This window comes from Astatotilapia calliptera, chromosome 3 (genome assembly GCF_900246225.1).
Source record: "Astatotilapia calliptera chromosome 3, fAstCal1.2, whole genome shotgun sequence".
NCBI lineage: Eukaryota > Metazoa > Chordata > Actinopteri > Cichliformes > Cichlidae > Astatotilapia > Astatotilapia calliptera.
This window is the reverse complement of record NC_039304.1, coordinates 40,353,474-40,371,616: the sequence shown is the minus strand read 5'-3', so window position 1 is coordinate 40,371,616 and position 18,143 is coordinate 40,353,474. Positions and strand designations below refer to the sequence as shown.

The 18,143-nt window shown below is 39.5% G+C and overlaps 1 protein-coding gene across 1 annotated transcript; it reads right to left on the bottom strand.

Moving 5' to 3' along the window:
• Positions 1-5,251: 5,251 nt before the first annotated feature.
• LOC113019553 (lipocalin-like) lies at positions 5,252-6,949 on the bottom strand. The gene is made up of 6 exons (XM_026163310.1): positions 6,724-6,949; positions 6,082-6,221; positions 5,917-5,990; positions 5,682-5,795; positions 5,496-5,597; positions 5,252-5,397 (listed from the first exon to the last, which is right to left on the bottom strand). Exons 1-6 carry the CDS (start codon positions 6,817-6,819, stop codon positions 5,369-5,371), a joined length of 555 nt encoding a protein of 184 aa, XP_026019095.1. The 5' UTR covers positions 6,820-6,949; the 3' UTR covers positions 5,252-5,368.
• Positions 6,950-18,143: the final 11,194 nt, after the last annotated feature.

Below are 18,143 nucleotides of genomic sequence, written 5' to 3'. Positions count from 1 at the left end.
GATAGATAGATAGATAGATAGATAGATAGATAGATAGATAGATAGATAGATAGATAGATAGATATAACAACAGTTCTAGATATAGAAGGAAGGGGGCCAGGGACTGGTGAGTGTCAGCACCACTGTCCAGGAGGAGAGAAGGAACATCCACGAATACATCACGAAGATGGCCCCAACTGACCGAGTGCTCAGTGAATACCTCAGGCAGCAGAAACCCAAGAAAGAGGAGGGAGACGAGGAACCATCATGGAAGGACAGGCCCCTGCACGGTATGTACCACCGGCAGATAGAGGAGGTGGCTGCTATCCAGAAATCCTACCAGTGGCTGGACAAAGCTGGACTGAAAGACAGCACAGAGGCACTAATCATGGCAGCACAAGAACAAGCTCTGAGCACAAGATCCATAGAGGCTGGGGTCTATCACACCAGGCAAGACCCCAGGTGCAGGCTGTGTAAAGATGCCCCAGAGACAATCCAGCACATTACAGCAGGGTGCAAGATGCTAGCAGGCAAGGCATACATGGAACGCCATAACCAAGTGGCCGGCATAGTGTACAGGAACATCTGTGCCGAGTATAACCTGGAAGTCCCGAGGTCAAAATGGGAGATGCCCCCAAGGGTGGTGGAGAATGACCGAGCTAAAAGATCCTGTGGGACTTCCAGATACAGACGGACAAAATGGTGGTGGCTAACCAACCGGACATAGTGGTGGTAGACAAACATGAGAAGACGGCCGTAGTGATCGATGTAGTGGTCCCGAATGACAGCAATATCAGGAAGAAGGAACACGAGAAGCATATAATCTGTTTCTTAGTGTATTTTCTTTAAAATACGGTGTGTTTTTAATATCTTAATTCTATTAATCCATAATTATGTGATATGGATATTAAATACTTTTAGTGAAATATAATCCCTCCAGAAAGGCAGGAAAAGCCCTGTAACTTACTTTAAAACTAAATATGTTCCCTAAAACGGTGACAGAGCTACAGACCCATGACACCGTTACCCAGTTAGCTAGCAGCTAATGACCACCACTATTTGTGCAGTTAATGAAAATATAGGTGATGTTTGTTGTGGTGTCGCAAACACAGCACACTCATTTGTTTCAATTCGTCAGTTGTCTAAATGGATTGGTTCTTATAGAGCACTTTTCTACTCTGAGCACCCACAGCGCTTTACACAACTTGCCTCATTGACCCATTCACACAAGCACTTTTTTTTCCTATCTAACACGCACACACATTGGGGTATAATCTTGGCCAAAGATATTTGCCACGCAGGCTGGAATTTAACCACCAACATTGCCACTTCATTGGGTACACCTGTTCAACTGCTTGTTAATGGAAATATTTAATCAGCCAATCACATGGCAGTAAGTCAATGTATTTAGACATGTATCATTTTATGATGCTTCATGCTACATGTTGATTCCTAAGTGTTTAGTTTCAATTTGATCCCAGTTATAATATAATATTATTTGGAAACTTTTCATGGGAATCATTCAGTCTAAGTCATTAGTCATGCAGGTCTTTCCACACAGCAGCTTCTATGCAGTTTGTTTTCCTTAAATGGAAAGAACTGCTGACCTCCATGGGGAAGTAATTAGACATGGTTTACAAATTTCAGTTGTTCATTGAGTCATCAAGTGTGATCTGTCAGGGGAGTGTGTGTCAGGGGAGTGTGAGACAGTCCAGGAGGAGAAAATCACAATCAAGCTCAGTATGTTTGTGATGTCATGAGTATGACTAAAATACTTGTTGATCATTATTGATGTAGGTCTTTCATTTTTTTAGGAATAAAGTATTTATTTTGCTGCTTCTTGGCAAAATAAGAAGACTTTGTTCATGGATGAAGATTAGATATGATATGAAGGATAACCTGAGACAGGCCTGTAGTCTTAAAAACATCTTCAGCACAGAGGATCATTGGCTGTGCTCTTCTCTCCCTGGAGGTGCTGTAGGGGTCCTGCTGCCACAGGAAAGCCTGCAGCATCCTGAAGGACGCATCCCACCTATCACCTGTCAGAGCTGTTACCATCAGGAAGGTGGTTCAGGACCATTAAAGCCAAAACAAACAGACTGAGAAACAGCACATATGCCAGGGCTGTTGCATTAATAAATACAATCGGGGGATAAATCGCTGCGAAAACACAACATTCAACTGTGCAATTTTTTCTTTTTAACTGTGCAACATTCTCAGGATTAAATCACTGTGCTCCAACCGTATCCTCACTTGTTTGTATTCTCACTTGTTCATATACAGTCTTGTATATACTATATTTATTTATTTTATTTATTTATATTTATTTTTAATTTATTGTACATTTATGTTTCCTCCTCTTAAAAGTACCCTCTTTCAAATGTATTGAACGGGTTTGCATACAATTTTGGTTGATTCTGATTCTGATTTAACAAATATGCAGTTAATCACCACACAGACCCATGAAACTTAAGAGTCTGTCAGAGTCCTGCGTTCAGATTCATAAGAGCTGATTTTTTTTTTCTGATGCAGAATCAGTGTATGTCTGTGGCTGCAGGTCTTATCTCTGAAAACAAACAAATGTTTAATCTCTTTCACAGATCAGAACTATTTTGTTGTGACAGCTTTGTCACAGTGATGATGATGAAAAGAAACTGCAAACAAAGAACACACATTTTATCTAAGAGCAGCATTTAGCTGCGTGTCATACCAGTTTTCTTTCCTTAAAAAGCAGCTCACAGAAAGTGAAAACTGCACGCAATGAAAAGGTAAATATTTATTTCAGTTTTAAGTGCTTTCATAAAACTTTATATTTGCTGCTCATCTCAGTGTCGTCTTCACACTCTTTATGATGAATCGACAGACAAGAATACATGAAAATATGAAGCCCATCACATTCAATCTCAGTAGTAATAATTCATGTGACATTAGTTCCTACTCAATTAATGAACATTTTTAGAAGAAAAAAATGTCACTTCTGTGCAGCTTCTTTGCAACATATACAAACCTGGTCATGAAAGGAGGCTCTGTGTTTGAGCATTGTGAGGGGGGATGTTACTCAGGTAAAGGGACCAGGCGAGCTACAATGAGGCCCTCAGGTATTCTTCCGTTTTCTGGTATGTTATTATTCCCGATGAGTCAACACACATCCAGACATGATGCAATCGTGTTGTGTTAGTCTGAGTCCAGAACTCAGAGTCAGAGAGTAACAGATGGCATCTCAGTCTGACATCAGGTTTGTTTCTTTAAATATGCATGCTCACCTGGTCATCAGTGGATTTCTGTCTCCCTGCTGGACTTGACACCTGGGGTCTGTTTCAGCGAGATCTCCGCTCTTATCCTTTTTCTGATAAGCTTAAAGAAATCATGTTCATCTTGGATGTGTTATTAAATCTACTGAGTTACTGAGGCAGCATCACCTGAAGCAAATATGTGTGACATGAGAGGTATGAGTTCACATCATACTCTGAAACTGATACTGTCAGCCTGCAGTATCACAGAGACAATATACATGACGAATACATCATAGAAGATCATAGAAGACCCACTGTTTTAAAAAAATAAAGACACGTCTGTGTCCCATTGTTGGCTTTTAGAGTACAACAGGTTTTCAGTAACTTGTCTGATTCTTTTGTAAGAGAAAAATGCATGACGTTGAACCACTGGATGAAACTGAAATACGTATAATACACAAACAGGTTAAACATGAACAAAATAGATCACAGAGCATCAGATTCTGCCCACATGATGTCAGCAGTAATAACTTTCCATTCAGTAAAACAAGTCCTTGACATCTTTCAAACCTCTTTCATATTCATGTAGGAGTTTTGTTTTGTTTTTCTGTTGTGTGTGTGTAGTTTACGTCATCAAGGTTATAATTTAATAACATGTTTATAGTGATTGGTGTATGAAGCCCTCTGACAGTTCTTCACCAGCAGGTGGCAGCACAGGAGATTCTGTCAACCCAACAACACATGGAGGCTTTCACTGTGACCTCTGACCTTTAAGCCTGAAAACTTTTGAATTAACGAAGCGTGGTGCTGCTCTCTGTTTTCCTCCATGTTCCTCCAGCGGAGCGGACGAAAAGAAAAGAAACCCCCCAAAATGAATCAAAGCACCCCCAAAGATTTCTTACTTTTTTGACAATATTTGGTGTTTGTGTGACACACTACAAAAAATATAGAAAGCATATAGTACTTGGTTGAGATGTAATATTTTAACAACAAAAGTATAGTTACCCCCAGTCCCAAAATGGTTTGTTCCAGCTCGCCTCTCCCCATCTCTGGCTCTGGTGCCCTTTGTGCCAGAGCGATAGTGGCTGAGTAAGTGCCTGGCTTAAAACAGGACATAATAGCTGCAATTAACCTTCAGTTACTCTTTATATACTTTGATAGGAGTCAGGCCATGTTTCTTTTTAGCTGAAAAACATTACACCAGGTAACCTGCAGTGTTGAAAACATGTTTTCCGACAATGTTTGCTACCCTACAATCCGTCCTGTTCTGTAGTAAAATCAGCGACATTTGACCATCCTGTTACTGTGTGTGTGTGTGTGTGTGTGTGTACAGAGAGATATATATAATATTGTTTTGCCTGAGACACGCTGGCTCAATTAAATTAGCAAATAAATAAAAAAGAAAAAAAATCATTTCAATTCAATGTTATTTATATAGCACCAAATCAAAACAGCAGCTGCCTCAAGGTGCTTTATATTGTAAGGTAAAGACTGCACAACAATACTGGGAAAACAGAGAAAACTCCAACTATCATATGACCCCCTATGAGCAAGCACTTTGGCAAGAGTGGGAAGGAAAAACTCCCTTTTAACAGGAAGAAACCTCCAGCGTAACCAGGCTCATGGTGGGAAAACCATCTAACAGTCAAATGTTTGATCATTTCTGAGACAGTCCTACACTTGTACGGACAAATTCAGGTATGAAAGTATGAATGTTTTGTGTGTGAAATTCACTGTTCATGAACGAGGCACTTAGACTGTAAATATACAGCATTTTAATGTCACAGCTATTTGAGCTGAGGGTAACTCTATCAGATGGAAGCAAATACTATTTTTATAATGGGTCTATCTGATGATTATTTATTAATCTTTCAACAGTCCAATACTAGAAAACATTAAAACTATTACAAATACACAACGAAAATGGTGATCACAGTTGTGGAGATAGAATCGTGTGAATGGGGGAAATTTTGGTTGTGTTGTTATGGATGTTCTTCAGTTTATTTCATATAAAGGATGAATAATGAAGAAAAACATTCTAGATTTTTGCATTTTTATTGTTAAAAACTGCTCAAGATGTTGCTCAGTCACATTTCCATAACAGATGGTGTAAGATCTTTATGCAGTGTCGGTGAGACGATCTTGCAGCAGATCAGTCAGGCAAAACACTCCTGCGGACACTCCTCTGTAGAAGGAAAAATGGAAAATGTATGGTAATCAGTGCACATCAATTTGTATTTCAGGCTATTTTTATATAGAACTTCACCACCAATGTAAAAGTACCGGTTTTAGGAAGATGAACAATATTTTCAGGAAGGATGCCGGACTGCAAGCAGAGCTGGTTGAACTTCTCCTTCACCTCAGCGCTGAGGTCCAGACTACGTCCTGTGAAACCACGTGATGTAAATCTGCTGCAGTGGCTGCAACTTTACTTAACAGTTTACTGAACACAGCTAAATGCAACTTTACCATATAATTTGTTTTCAACATAGGTTCCATTCCGTCCGGTGTTGATGTAATGATTCAAGCAGTACTCGTCAGGCTTCCCATCGACCACACGCATTTCAGTCGCTAACCCCTTGACTGACAAAAAGGGAAACAGCAGAAGAAAAGATGTTGGAAAAAAAGTAATACTCAATGATGATGATGATGGAGCATTAACCGTGGTGGTTAAAATGTTTCCTGGCTTTGTGGGCGTACTCACAGGGAATGCTGTATGTGAATTTTCCAGGCACGTCAGTCTTGGATGCCACCATGTCTATTTTCAAACAGTTATCGCTACGGGTGCAAAGACATAACATTAATCATCAGTGTAAATATTTTAATGCTATCCAAATGGTATTTGCTTTGTCTGTCCTCTCGCACTCACGTAGGAAATGAGAAAGACGCCTTAAAACCCCCATCTTCAGTTGGCTCAAGCGTGACCGTGCCAGACTTAATACTGGCTTTGCGACAGACGAACCACTTGGAATTAGAGCACATTCCAGTCAAGTACCACTTACCTGCACCCTGTGGACACACAAATGGAAAGCATTGAGAATTATAGAGAAGCACAAGAGCTGTTTATTGTAACACTGTGTGCGTGTGTGTGTGTGTGTGTGCGCATTTGTAATACACTGATGTATATTAGCTTTATTCATGCTATATCTTGAGAAAACATTTGCAGAATTTTACATCAAAGTTTGCAATGCTTATATTTTGTTGTTCACACTCTGTTTTATATTTATATAGTTTTTCTGTTTGTTTGTTTTTAAAGCAATGGACAAAATAAATATTATCACGCAAAATCCAGGGTGAAAAATAACCAATTAACTTAAATGGTGAAGTCATCATAGAAGTAAATTTTGCAAAGGTCAGCCTCCTGTAAAGACTGCTAAACTGTCTGGGGGGTGCCCTGCCTATCCTTGTTGGATAAGGTCCAGCACCCCTTCTTTCCATAAGACGGAGATATTTGTATGAAAACAGATGGGCGGTGAAATAAAAAATAAAAAGTATTATGGATGACTCTTACCGCCTGTAAATCAAAGTCCGCCTGAGGTAGGATTTCAGAAGCAGAAACCATGAGGGAGCACAGTACCACTCCCAGAAGGGCACGAAGTGAAGCCATAGCTGCTGAAGAGTGAAGAAATGATGATGATGGGTGAAGGAAACGGTTTCCAAGGCCTAATCCATGGATCGACTTCCTTCGAGGCGTGGACGTCTATCAGCAGAGAATGTACCTTAGTCTGTAACACAGTCAAATATATTCTCAAGTAATATTCAAGCATGCCATTCAGCGTGTTAGTACGAGCTCGGGAGCAGCTTGGGAGAACAAGAAAACAGAGACTGCTTTAGATTGTCTTCCCAAAGTGACTCAACTTTATTCACAAGTACAACAGTTTATATAGAGGGTAAAATTCATGAGACAGCAGATTCATCAGTTTAAACCAGTACAGACCAAGATAAGGCAGCGTCTTCCTGCCCTTGGGTGAAGAAGCATCCTTTGTGTAGTGTATCAGTTCAGCTACAATTGTGATTATCTCAGCGACATATTTTCAAGGCACAAAACAAAGAGTTCTTACATTAGTGAAATCTGAAACAAACCATTTGGCCTTCAACAGGCGTCTAAAAGATTAAGAAACTAATGTAGCTGAGGGAGTGATCTCTGTGGTATTTCAACCTTGTACCAGCCTGTGATTCTCACACATCAATTCTTGGGTCAAAGAGAAAAATAACTAAAACAAAGGGGCCTTATTGAATGACAGAGTTTTCCTGTATAATGTCACTATAAAACAATATCCAGTAAATGCTCCCATGGTACTAAAATACCTAACAATGGGGGAGTTCACAAATGAAGATCTGGAAGTTGCTGCCTGGTGACTCTTTATATAGAAGAGTGAGATTATCTCCCCACCAACCGGTTCACACAGTTTTTTTCTAAAGCTGACTGATTAGGAATCTCAAAGTTGGCTTTCCTTATAAGTAATTCATGGTCTCAGTCAGACTGGACATGATCACTCCTACAGGAAGCAAAGTAAATGTACTATGATTTTATTTCACCTGTGAAATGATGAAAAACAGCAGAGTAGCTAACGCTAACAAAAGCGTGTTGAAATGTTTCATTTTCTGCTGTTTCATAGGTCAAAAGGGCGTTGAACCAAACTGAACCTGAACTGCTGCTACTGTTGTAGTGCAGCATCTGCTGTGTGGTTAATCATATAACATTTTGTACACAGCAGACAGAGGCTACTGGCACTTAAGTTCATCTGCTAGATAGCTTTTAAAATTGGTTAGGGAAGTGGCTTTGATAATACTGATACACGTTCTTTGCTACTGTGACAGGACAGGGATCCACCAGGGAATAGTTGTGAGGATAAAGAGCCTTCAGTTCTCTAAATATAAACTGGGTACTTGTAGGAAACTTTGGGAAGCGGCATTTTTCCTCATATCGTCTAAATTTAAGTTAGCTCAGGTACTTCTTACATACTTGCTCTACAGAAAGCCCAAATAAAGCCAAGGAGATATGTGAAAATAGGAATAGTAAAATATGCATCATAATCAGTTGTATGTGTCAACTATGTGGGCACCTCAGTCTTGTTGGCATGAAGAAAAGTTGTGTAATGTGTGCCATAAGAGCTGCAAAGGCATCATTTAAACAGTAGTCGTCTATTAGTCATAACGTATCTCCTGTTAAATAGTTAAATGTCCGTTCTCCATCTCTGTCCTCTCACAGCTCGGCGTATACCAACTCCAGGTCCCCACCAGCAGCTGTGGTAACAATGGCTGTGCCCATCAACACACTGAAGCTGAGAAGCCACCGGTTACTATTGGCAGCTCCAATAGGGTTACCTGTCAACTGTGGACACATGAAAGGACACCAGCAGAAGTTAAACAGAAACACAAGACAAGTTTACTGGAACATTTCCTATTGATAGCTTTATGGAAAAGTGTGTTTAAACAATTTTCTATTTTTTATTTTGTTTATGATTAGATTTATTGTGAAAGGAATTTCAAACTTTTACATTTAATTTGACCTTTCCCCTGTTTTTCATACAGAGTGAAGACGAATGGATGGTGCTTTCTTTGTTTGTTTAAAGATAATGAATATAACTCTAAAGACGTCTTAAACCACCCCTCGTTTCTATATATTTTGTTATATAAATGGAAATACAGTGTACAAGACAAAAACTGAGCTTATATGATACTAAGGACCCTGTAAGTCAGTCCACCTTTATTATTCAGCACAGCCTTAAGTCTCTTAGTCAAGCTTTTTTGTATTTTCTGTAAAGAAGTATTCAGGAGCAGTTCTTTTCTTGGATGTTGGTTCCCTTTTATTCCATTCTCTGTTAAGACGTTTCAGTAATGTTGAGGTCTGTGGAGGCTAATCCATGACTGAAGTCCTGTGATGCTTCATACTGCATTAGCAGTTTGTTGTCATAGTGAAAAATGAAGCCACTGCCAATCAGACATTTGCATAGTGGATCAACTTCTGATGGTACTTTCCTGAATTCCATACCTATAATATGTTTGCACATGCTGATGAATATTTTCAACTGATTTTCCGTCCAGTTCCTGTGTAATGTGACATACGCCAGTCTTTCTCCCTGTGTCCCTTCCTTAAGAATAGAGCCATCCTTCCATTGAGACTGTTTCTGATGAGGCTTCATTGAGCAGTAGATGGATCCCTCAGCTCATCTAATCGTCCTATTTCTTAACACGTGACTTTCAGAAACTGTTAATCTGCAGTAGCTCGTTAACTCTTGCACTTCTTTTTTTTTTGTAATCTCTTAGTTTCCTCATTTTGTTAAGGTGGCACTGCACACCAAATCCAAAGTCAACATACTTTTATATAATGGAGTTGAACCTGTAACTGAGTTTGATTTAAACCAACCTAAGCGATTAAGTGAATGATGATGAGTAAAGGCGGAGGTCGTGGATGAAGACAGCTGTTGGCTTCTCGTATATTGCAGAGTGAGGTTGTGTTTGCGCATTATTATAAAACCATGTTCACTATATATTTTAGCTGCAGACAATAACATTATTTGTTCTGCTGTGCTGATGTTATTCCACTTTTTATTCCAAGACCCTCAACACAAGCCTTGTAGTCCAACCATATACAGACAAATAAATGGTTGTGGTTGTAACAGCTCATGAACATGAATCATTCCACATTACTTTAAAAATCATTGTAAACTAAAATGGAATAAATGAGTGTTTATATATAGTTTTGTCTCAGCTGTTTACACACAGTGTTTCAGTTCTTATCAGAGAGTCCCACCGTCTCACATGTGATGAACCTTTAGCTCTGTTGTAAGCGTTTTGTTAGACCAGGTTTCCCTCATTTAAAAAATAATCTCTCATTAGAAATGGATATGATGTCTAAGACATAGAAATGCTTATTATGGGTTCACTTGATGCCATTGAAAAGAGAGATGCACATAGATAACACGCAGGCCAGCCGAGGTTTATCTTCTCACCTCGAGTTTGCGACACTCTCAGATAAGGGCGTGCACGTTTCTGCGTGATCTTCTAAATTAGAAAAAACATTTCACAAAACAGAAGCTGACCATCACAAAACACTCATCACAAACCAAAAATGGCTCCACTGAGTGTCAAATTATCACCAGAATTTACTGATAATCTAAAGACTCACATAACTCATTTTGTCTCATTTTGTCTTAGTTTGAGACATAAGTGCATGATTATAATACTGTGTAGTTAGATGAGACAGAACTGATGGTTCCTCTTAATTATCCTCTTCATTTTTCCTGAGCCTCAGTAGTGGCAGCTACCATGGATAGAAAAACAATGACTCATCTTAAATCTACCCAACCACAGTGTTAGGTGTGGCTGTGTGCAGGCAGGAATAGGACCCAAGGTGCAGACTCCGGAGACGGACGTGAACTCAAAAAGGCTTTAATTAGGTACTCAAAAATATAACATAACTGAAAAAACTCAAAACAAACTTAAACTGGAGAAATGACAGAACACACAGCAAAGTAAACGGTAGATCGCAACACAGACACAGCGAAACACAGGGCTTAAATACACAGAGGGAGCAATCAGGAAATGAGTAACAGGAGGGAAACACAGCTGGGGCAAATCAGAACTGACGAGACCAAAGAAGCGTAAACTGCACACACTGAGAAAAGACGGAGACCTTCAAAGTAAAACAGGAAACACATAACACAGACTGAACAAAGACACAGACTCACATGCAGGCACTACAAAGGGAACAGAGATGTGGGAACAGGGCAGACACAAACACTGACTGAACACGGGGATATAGGAACTAAGGATACACATAGACGCGAACTAGACAAGGGGATGCAGGTGATAGAGGAGACAGAGCAACTAAAGAAGACAGAGACCTAAGCCATAAGACAGAACTCAAAGAAACCAAAAACTAGACAGTATAAATAATATCATAAACTCAAAAACCCTGGGTCGACGACCCAGGCATCCTAACACACAGACTGCAAATCTAAACAAACAAACATACGGTGAAAGAAAACAGGGACTTTAACCGGGGAAGTACACACTCAGACACTGTTGACTTAATGGTATTCCTTATCTGCAGCTGGACTTTCGTCTGAATTACACTGAAACTGGCAATTTCACTTAGTTTTACTGTTTTTTAAGCTATTAGGCTGCTTTGTGGCTCACTTAATACTAAACTAAGATACTTTCAGTGTGAATCATTTGCATGAAGCAGGATTTAAAGTGGCCTGAAGAACTTTACAGTCTCTGTCTCAAAACATGCTAACAGGTCTTTGTTTTTTTTTTGTTTTTCCAATTTTCACTGGTTTGATGTAATAAAAGAAATTTTAAAGAAGCAGACAATTTTTGTTATTTTAGTTAGTATTTTAGTTAGTATTTTATAATTTCATAAATCATGGTATGGATCTAAGTCAACATTAAAAAGAAATGAGATAATACAGCACTTTTGATGTTTGCCTTTTTATTTTCCCAGCAGTACTCAAGTTGGTTCTCGGCTACGTTTACATAACAGATTTTAATGTCTTCAGCAGCTGGACACTCATCTGAGGAAGGAACATTGGAAAGGTGGTCAGTGCACAACTGCATTACAAGTTTTATGTACGACCCTGTATTTTATTGTATTTATATATTTTTAACATTTTACTTAATAGCTAACCTAGTATTGTGGATAGATGATCTCAGTTGTTCTCCTGACTGAAGTTTAGTCCGTTTACAGCATCCTGCCATGAAATTGCATTGCATTACATTACAGTACCACTTTTGGGAAGGATGAAAATATTTTCAGGAAGGAAGTCAGTCTGCAAGGAGAAAAGCCTGAACTTCTCCTGCACGTCAGCACTGAGGTCCACACTGCACCCTGTGAAAACATTAGGTGTTTCAGCTAGACGTTTTAATAATAATAATGGATTGGATTCATATAGCACTTTTCTAGGCACCCAAAGCGCTTCACAATACCACTATTCATTCACTCTCACATTCACACACTGGTGGAGGCAGCTACAGGTGTAGCCACAGCTGCCCTGGGGCAGACTGACAGAAGCGAGGCTGCCATATTGCGCCATCGGCCCCTCTGGCCAACACCCGTAGGCGGTAGGTGAAGTGTCTTGCCCAAGGACACAACGACCAGGACACAGAGAGCAGGGGGATCAAACCGGCAACCTTCCTCCCCTGAGCCACGGTCGCCCGAACCCTTAAAAAAAAGGATTCGTCAGAGTGTGAAATTATGCCTAAATACTGTTACTGTCTAGTTTGTTAGCAGATAGGTTTCATTCCCCTTGGTGTTGATGGAGTAAGTCAGGGTGTATTCATCATACTTCACATCAACAATGAGCAACTCGCTCAAATGTCCAAAGCCTGACAAAAGAATATAACTGAAATAATGAAAATTCTAAAAGGTGAAACTATTAATATCTTTCTCCCAGTGTGGGCGCACCCACTCTGACTTATGTGTCTCAACTTTCCAGGCACGTCGGTCTTATTGGCCACTTTTTCCATTTTCCGACATGTGCCATTATAGCTGAAAAGACATCATTGAAACCTGATTAATCTTCATTTTAAATTATTTATTTATATGTAAAAGACTACAAGTTTAACTTCACATAATTATATGTTAATTGTTACCCTGAAAAAATGCTGTAGCTGGCATTTGTAACCAGTTCTGTTTAGAAACTCGTGGGTTTGCAGTGTGCTATGGGTCACTATTCATTTGAAATGGGAAGTGCTGTTCAGTTTTGTGATGGCTGCTGAAGGTGGCTGCTGTAAAGGCCTAGCAGAGCATCTCAAGGGAGGAAACACAGCATTTGGTAGTGATGTGACGTTCTGTATCGAGGCTTCGAAGCGATGCGCGTTTCGAGGCTTGCTTCATTTATGGGAGGAGCTGAAAATGATGACGTCCGAAGCCTCGCTGCCCGGCTGTACCACGTGACTGGTTCATGAAGTGGTTCGAACTTTGCCGCGAGATATGACAGCGATATAAACCCCTCAGACTTCATTCAAAAATGTGAGTGTTTGATGGAGAGTTGCGGTTAGTGAGAGTTTGGAGACAGTTTGGAGGTTTAGGAAAGTGAGGAGAGAAAGTCAGGAGAGAATGGAGCCAGCTAAGAAGAGGAGGATGTCCTCCCCTGTGTGGGAACATTTTGATTTTATTCCTCCCAACAAGGTATGTAAATTTCTACAGAAGATGTATTTTCATAATACTGATGGTGCAATACAATTTATGTTAAGCTGTCTGTACTTTTGTACAAGGTGAAGTGTTCGCTATGTGCCAGGGAGCTGGGATATAACAACAACACCTCATCCATGCTTAGGCACTACAGAGCTTTGCATGAGAATAAGGGGAACACCGAATGTGGAGCAAGACCAGGTGAGCCATCAAATGCCATGATAATATAGCATGCAGTAATGTTACTAAATGATATAACAATATTATACAGCTGTAATAAGTTACGTGTGTGATATTTATATTTGTGCTTTGTCTTTATTGTCTTTCCTCAGGAGAACAATCTCAAATAGATGAAGACCTGGTTAGCATGGTGATTGAGGACTCCCAGCCATTTAGCATTGTGGAGGACAAAGGATTCAAAAGATTTGTGAAATCATTAAATCCTAGCTATGTTCTCCCCACTAAAAAGGTCATAAAAGCAGTGAAAATTTAGTTTTTACAGAATAAAATGTAAACAGGCAGGACTGAGGCCTCAGTGTGTAGCTGTCCATACCTCAACGTTACAAAAGCACAACCACTGTCCACACCCCAACCACACCTCACCTCACAGTAAATGATCATTTCCATTTCAAGCATTTCCAAATGATCATTTTCCATACTGCCAGCATAAATATACACAGTATACTGCATCACTACAATATACATGTTTTACACACTCCTTTTGTTGTTGACATTTACAGGCTGTGTGCAAAAGGCCACACTCTTCAAATTCATGCCAACTAATATTTTTACGTCCAGTAGGTGTCCTACTAGAGCAAATGAAGCTTCAAGAAGCTTTGCGCTGGGGTGAACCAATTGGATGAAAAGCTTCAGTGCTTCATGAGGCTTCATCTGCCCATCACTAGCATTTGGCACTGTCCATGAATTCTGTGCTTCAGAATTTCACCCAAGCAATATAATCAGTTGTTAAAAATGGCACATTATGTGCAAAATTGCTGTAATTAATAATTAGTTAATGAATATAGTCAGGGGCGATTCTAGGATCAGAGCTTTGGGGGTGCTGAGCACCAGGAGAGCTGCCCAGTCAGGCAGGGTAAACTTTACTCGTCACAATGAGACTTCTTCCCCGTCTCTGTCAGTCCCTGCGTCCTTAAATGTCTCCAGTTGTCCCGGGTTCCCTCTGACTGTCTCCTTGGTGCATTTAAACCCCTGTCCCTCCCTGTCCTCGTCGTCTGTTGTCTTCATCTCCGTTATCAGTCATCATAATTTTACCATCTCTGTGCAAGTCTGCAAATTTCTTTATTAAATCATAAGATTCTTAAATTCATCAAGTCTCAAAACATGACATCATTGTTTTGTACATTTTAACACAATTTAATAAGCATATGCTTCAGCCAGTACCTTTTGATTATTGTCTCGGTTTCTTGCTTTGTGGTAGATCTTTATTCTGTTTTCACTAAGATATTTGAATGCTAATGAATAAATCAATATTCAATTCTAAAAAAAATAGAATCCCCACATTTGTGAAAGAAACGCAAAACACTTTTTTGAAAAGTCTGTAACAAAACCATCAAATCTGATAAAGGTTATTTAAATGCTGCAAAAGAAGAATGGATTGGAATAAAAAAATTACATATCCTAACCTTACTTACTGTGGGAGAATAATCAATGATGCTCACAGTGAGTGAAAAGTAAACTGAGCGCATTTTTTGGACAGAGATTCACTTTTAAAGTGTACGAATAATATAATACAGATACATAGAAAATACACTGCAAAAATAGAAGAGCCCTTGAAATGTACAAATGTACAAAATCTTAATTAAAAAAATTATAAAAATGGAGGCAACTGTGGCTATGGTACGATGTATGAAAGGATCTTTACTGCAGATGCTACTATCATGGCTCTGCAGATTTAGTCTTTTATTTTAACCTATGTCACCTCACCTTGAGGTTGGCAAATCTGTCACTGTTTGGTGATCAACTCTCTCAAGCAGTTTAACAGTTTGTGTTGTGCCTGTCACTGTTCCCTGTCTGTTTCCTTACCTGATTCTTCCTGATCTTGTACTTTCCTCTTTCCTCTCTCCCTCTTTGGACTGACAATCATACGCAAGATTGTATTAGATGAAAAAATTAAATTAATATGAAAAAAATTACTATTGAAATCACTAATAATAAAGTCCTCTCTCAGTGTACTTTCAACCAAAAAGCAAATAACCAAAGATTAAATATTGAAACACTGATCCAACATTATCCTTTATTGACGGATCATTTGATCTTACAATTTTACCTGAATGTGGCTCCTGTTTTTGAAAAAACGTCCTTATATCCATTATGAACCTGGCTGTCTCTCTGTACACCACACACACACACAAACACACACACACACACACACACACACACACACACACACAGTAACAGGACGGTCAAATGTCGCTGATTTTACTACAGAACAGGACGGATTGTAGGGTAGCAAACATCGTCGGAAAACATGTTTTCAACACTGCAGGTTACCTGGTGTAATGTTTTTCAGCTAAAAAGAAACATGGCCTGACTCCTATCAAAGTATATAAAGAGTAACTGAAGGTTAATTGCAGCTATTATGTCCTGTTTTAAGCCAGGCACTTACACCTCCGCTCTGCTGCGTCTCAGCCACTATCGCTCTGGCACAAAGGGCACCAGAGCCAGAGATGGGGAGAGGCGAGCTGGAACAAACCATTTTGGGACTGGGGGTAACTATACTTTTGTTGTTAAAATATTACATCTCAACCAAGTACTATATGCTTCCTATATTTTTTGTAGTGTGTCACACAAACACCAAATATTGTCAAAAAAGTAAAAAATCTTTGGGGGTGCTTTGATTCATTTTGGGGGGTGTTTAAATGGGCTAAAAACGGCCCTTCTTACTAAGAAGGGGTTCAAATCCACAATCTGGTTGGTTTGCAATGTGTAATTAGAGTTAGGTTAATTGGTGATTGTAAATTACCCATGAATGTAAGTGAAAATGGGTGTTTGTCTCTATAAAACCATCAACCCCCATATTGGTTCATTAAGGAAGACTAGCAGTAATTGCCTTGATTAACAAAGTAGTTCTTCAAACAACAAGATTTCATTGTGTTTTCCTAAAGTTTTAAACTTGTGTAGAATGAATTAAAACAAATTTTACTCTACATACTTAAATAAATCACTTCAAGTCAATCATAGAGTCCATCCTCACCTCCTCCATCACCGTGTGGTACGCTGGAGCCACTATCAGGGACAAACAGAGACTGCAGCGTGTTGTGCGCTCTGCTGAGAAGGTGATTGGCTGCAGACTCCCATCTCTGCAGGACCTGTACACCTCCAGGACACTGCGGCGTGCAGCCCGGATCTCAGCTGACCCTTCTCACCCTGGACACAGTCTGTTTGACCTGCTCCCCTCAGGCAGGAGGCTCCGGTCCATTCGCACCAGAACCTCTCGCCATAAGAACAGTTTCTTCCCCTCTGCTGTTGGACACATGAACAATAACCATATGACTGTCCCCGCCACTAACACATGACCCTACGCTGTGTTCACTGCATCATTCCATGTTTGGCACTGATCACCACCTGCACTCATGTATATATCTATCTACTTAGCACTTTTAATTCTTATTCTTATTTTTATTTCATGTCTATTTAAGCGTAATTTATAACAGTATGTTTGCACTGAAGCACCGCAGCAATTTCCTAAAGTTGTAAACCTGCTCAACATTTGGCAATAAAACCCTTTCTGATTCTGATTCTGATTCTGATGTATGTATACTACATTGATCCAACGTAATCTGATTACATTAAACCACCAAATGCCAAATGTGTTGGTTTGATACTGTCAAAAATAGGTTTTTGTACTTGGTTAAATCACGTGGAAAAAGGTGCCATGATTAAATTGTCTTCATCCAACAACAGATTTTTTTGAGTTTACATTACAGTAGATCAGAGAAGTTAAACAATCAGTGAATATTAAACAGAAAATGGGCTTCTCCTGCCACCACCAGACACTAAATATTCTAAACAGCCAATTATATAATAATAATAATCCAGATCAGCAGTAATGTAGGCGATAAGAGTTTCTCAGGTCTTTGAATTCCAGCTAAACACCCCCACAGTAACAGCTCAGCCAGCTTCAGCTCCTGCTGTAGATGAATCCAGGAACGTGTTTAAAGCTTTTTTCTATATTTGCTCTGACTGTTAGGGACAAACATACAAATGAAGGTTATATATTTATATAGAGGAGGAAGTAGGCAGGCAAAGGAAAGATCAGATGTAAACAGGACGCTCAGACTGAAAGTCAACCAGTGCCAACATGTTTTCTTTTGAAACATCACGACTTCTTGAAATTTCTAAGAAACGGCTGAACTGCATTCCAGACATGATGAGACAGGATTGAATGCTTCCTGATAGTTCCCAACAATAAACACATTTAGACACTCCTGTAAGTCAAAACTCTGATTAAAGAGAATTTCTAACATAAATATTAGAGGTCCATGAATAAATATGTGTCATGTTCACAAGAGCAGCCTCTGTGTTTAAATCTGACCTCCAGAGGGCCCCAAAGCTCCTGCTGGCTCATCTATAATGAGGTCATTTGTTTTAAGTGATTCTTTTTTCTGCATATTAAAAAACCTGCACCGAAGCTTCTGTTCATCCATCTGAGTCATGCACAATGTTCCTTATATCATTAAAATGTCTAAAACGAGTAAAACCACAGAATAAATGTTGGAAACTTTCCACTGATAAACAAAATGCTGGTGGGTGTGGCCTTCTCTCTCACT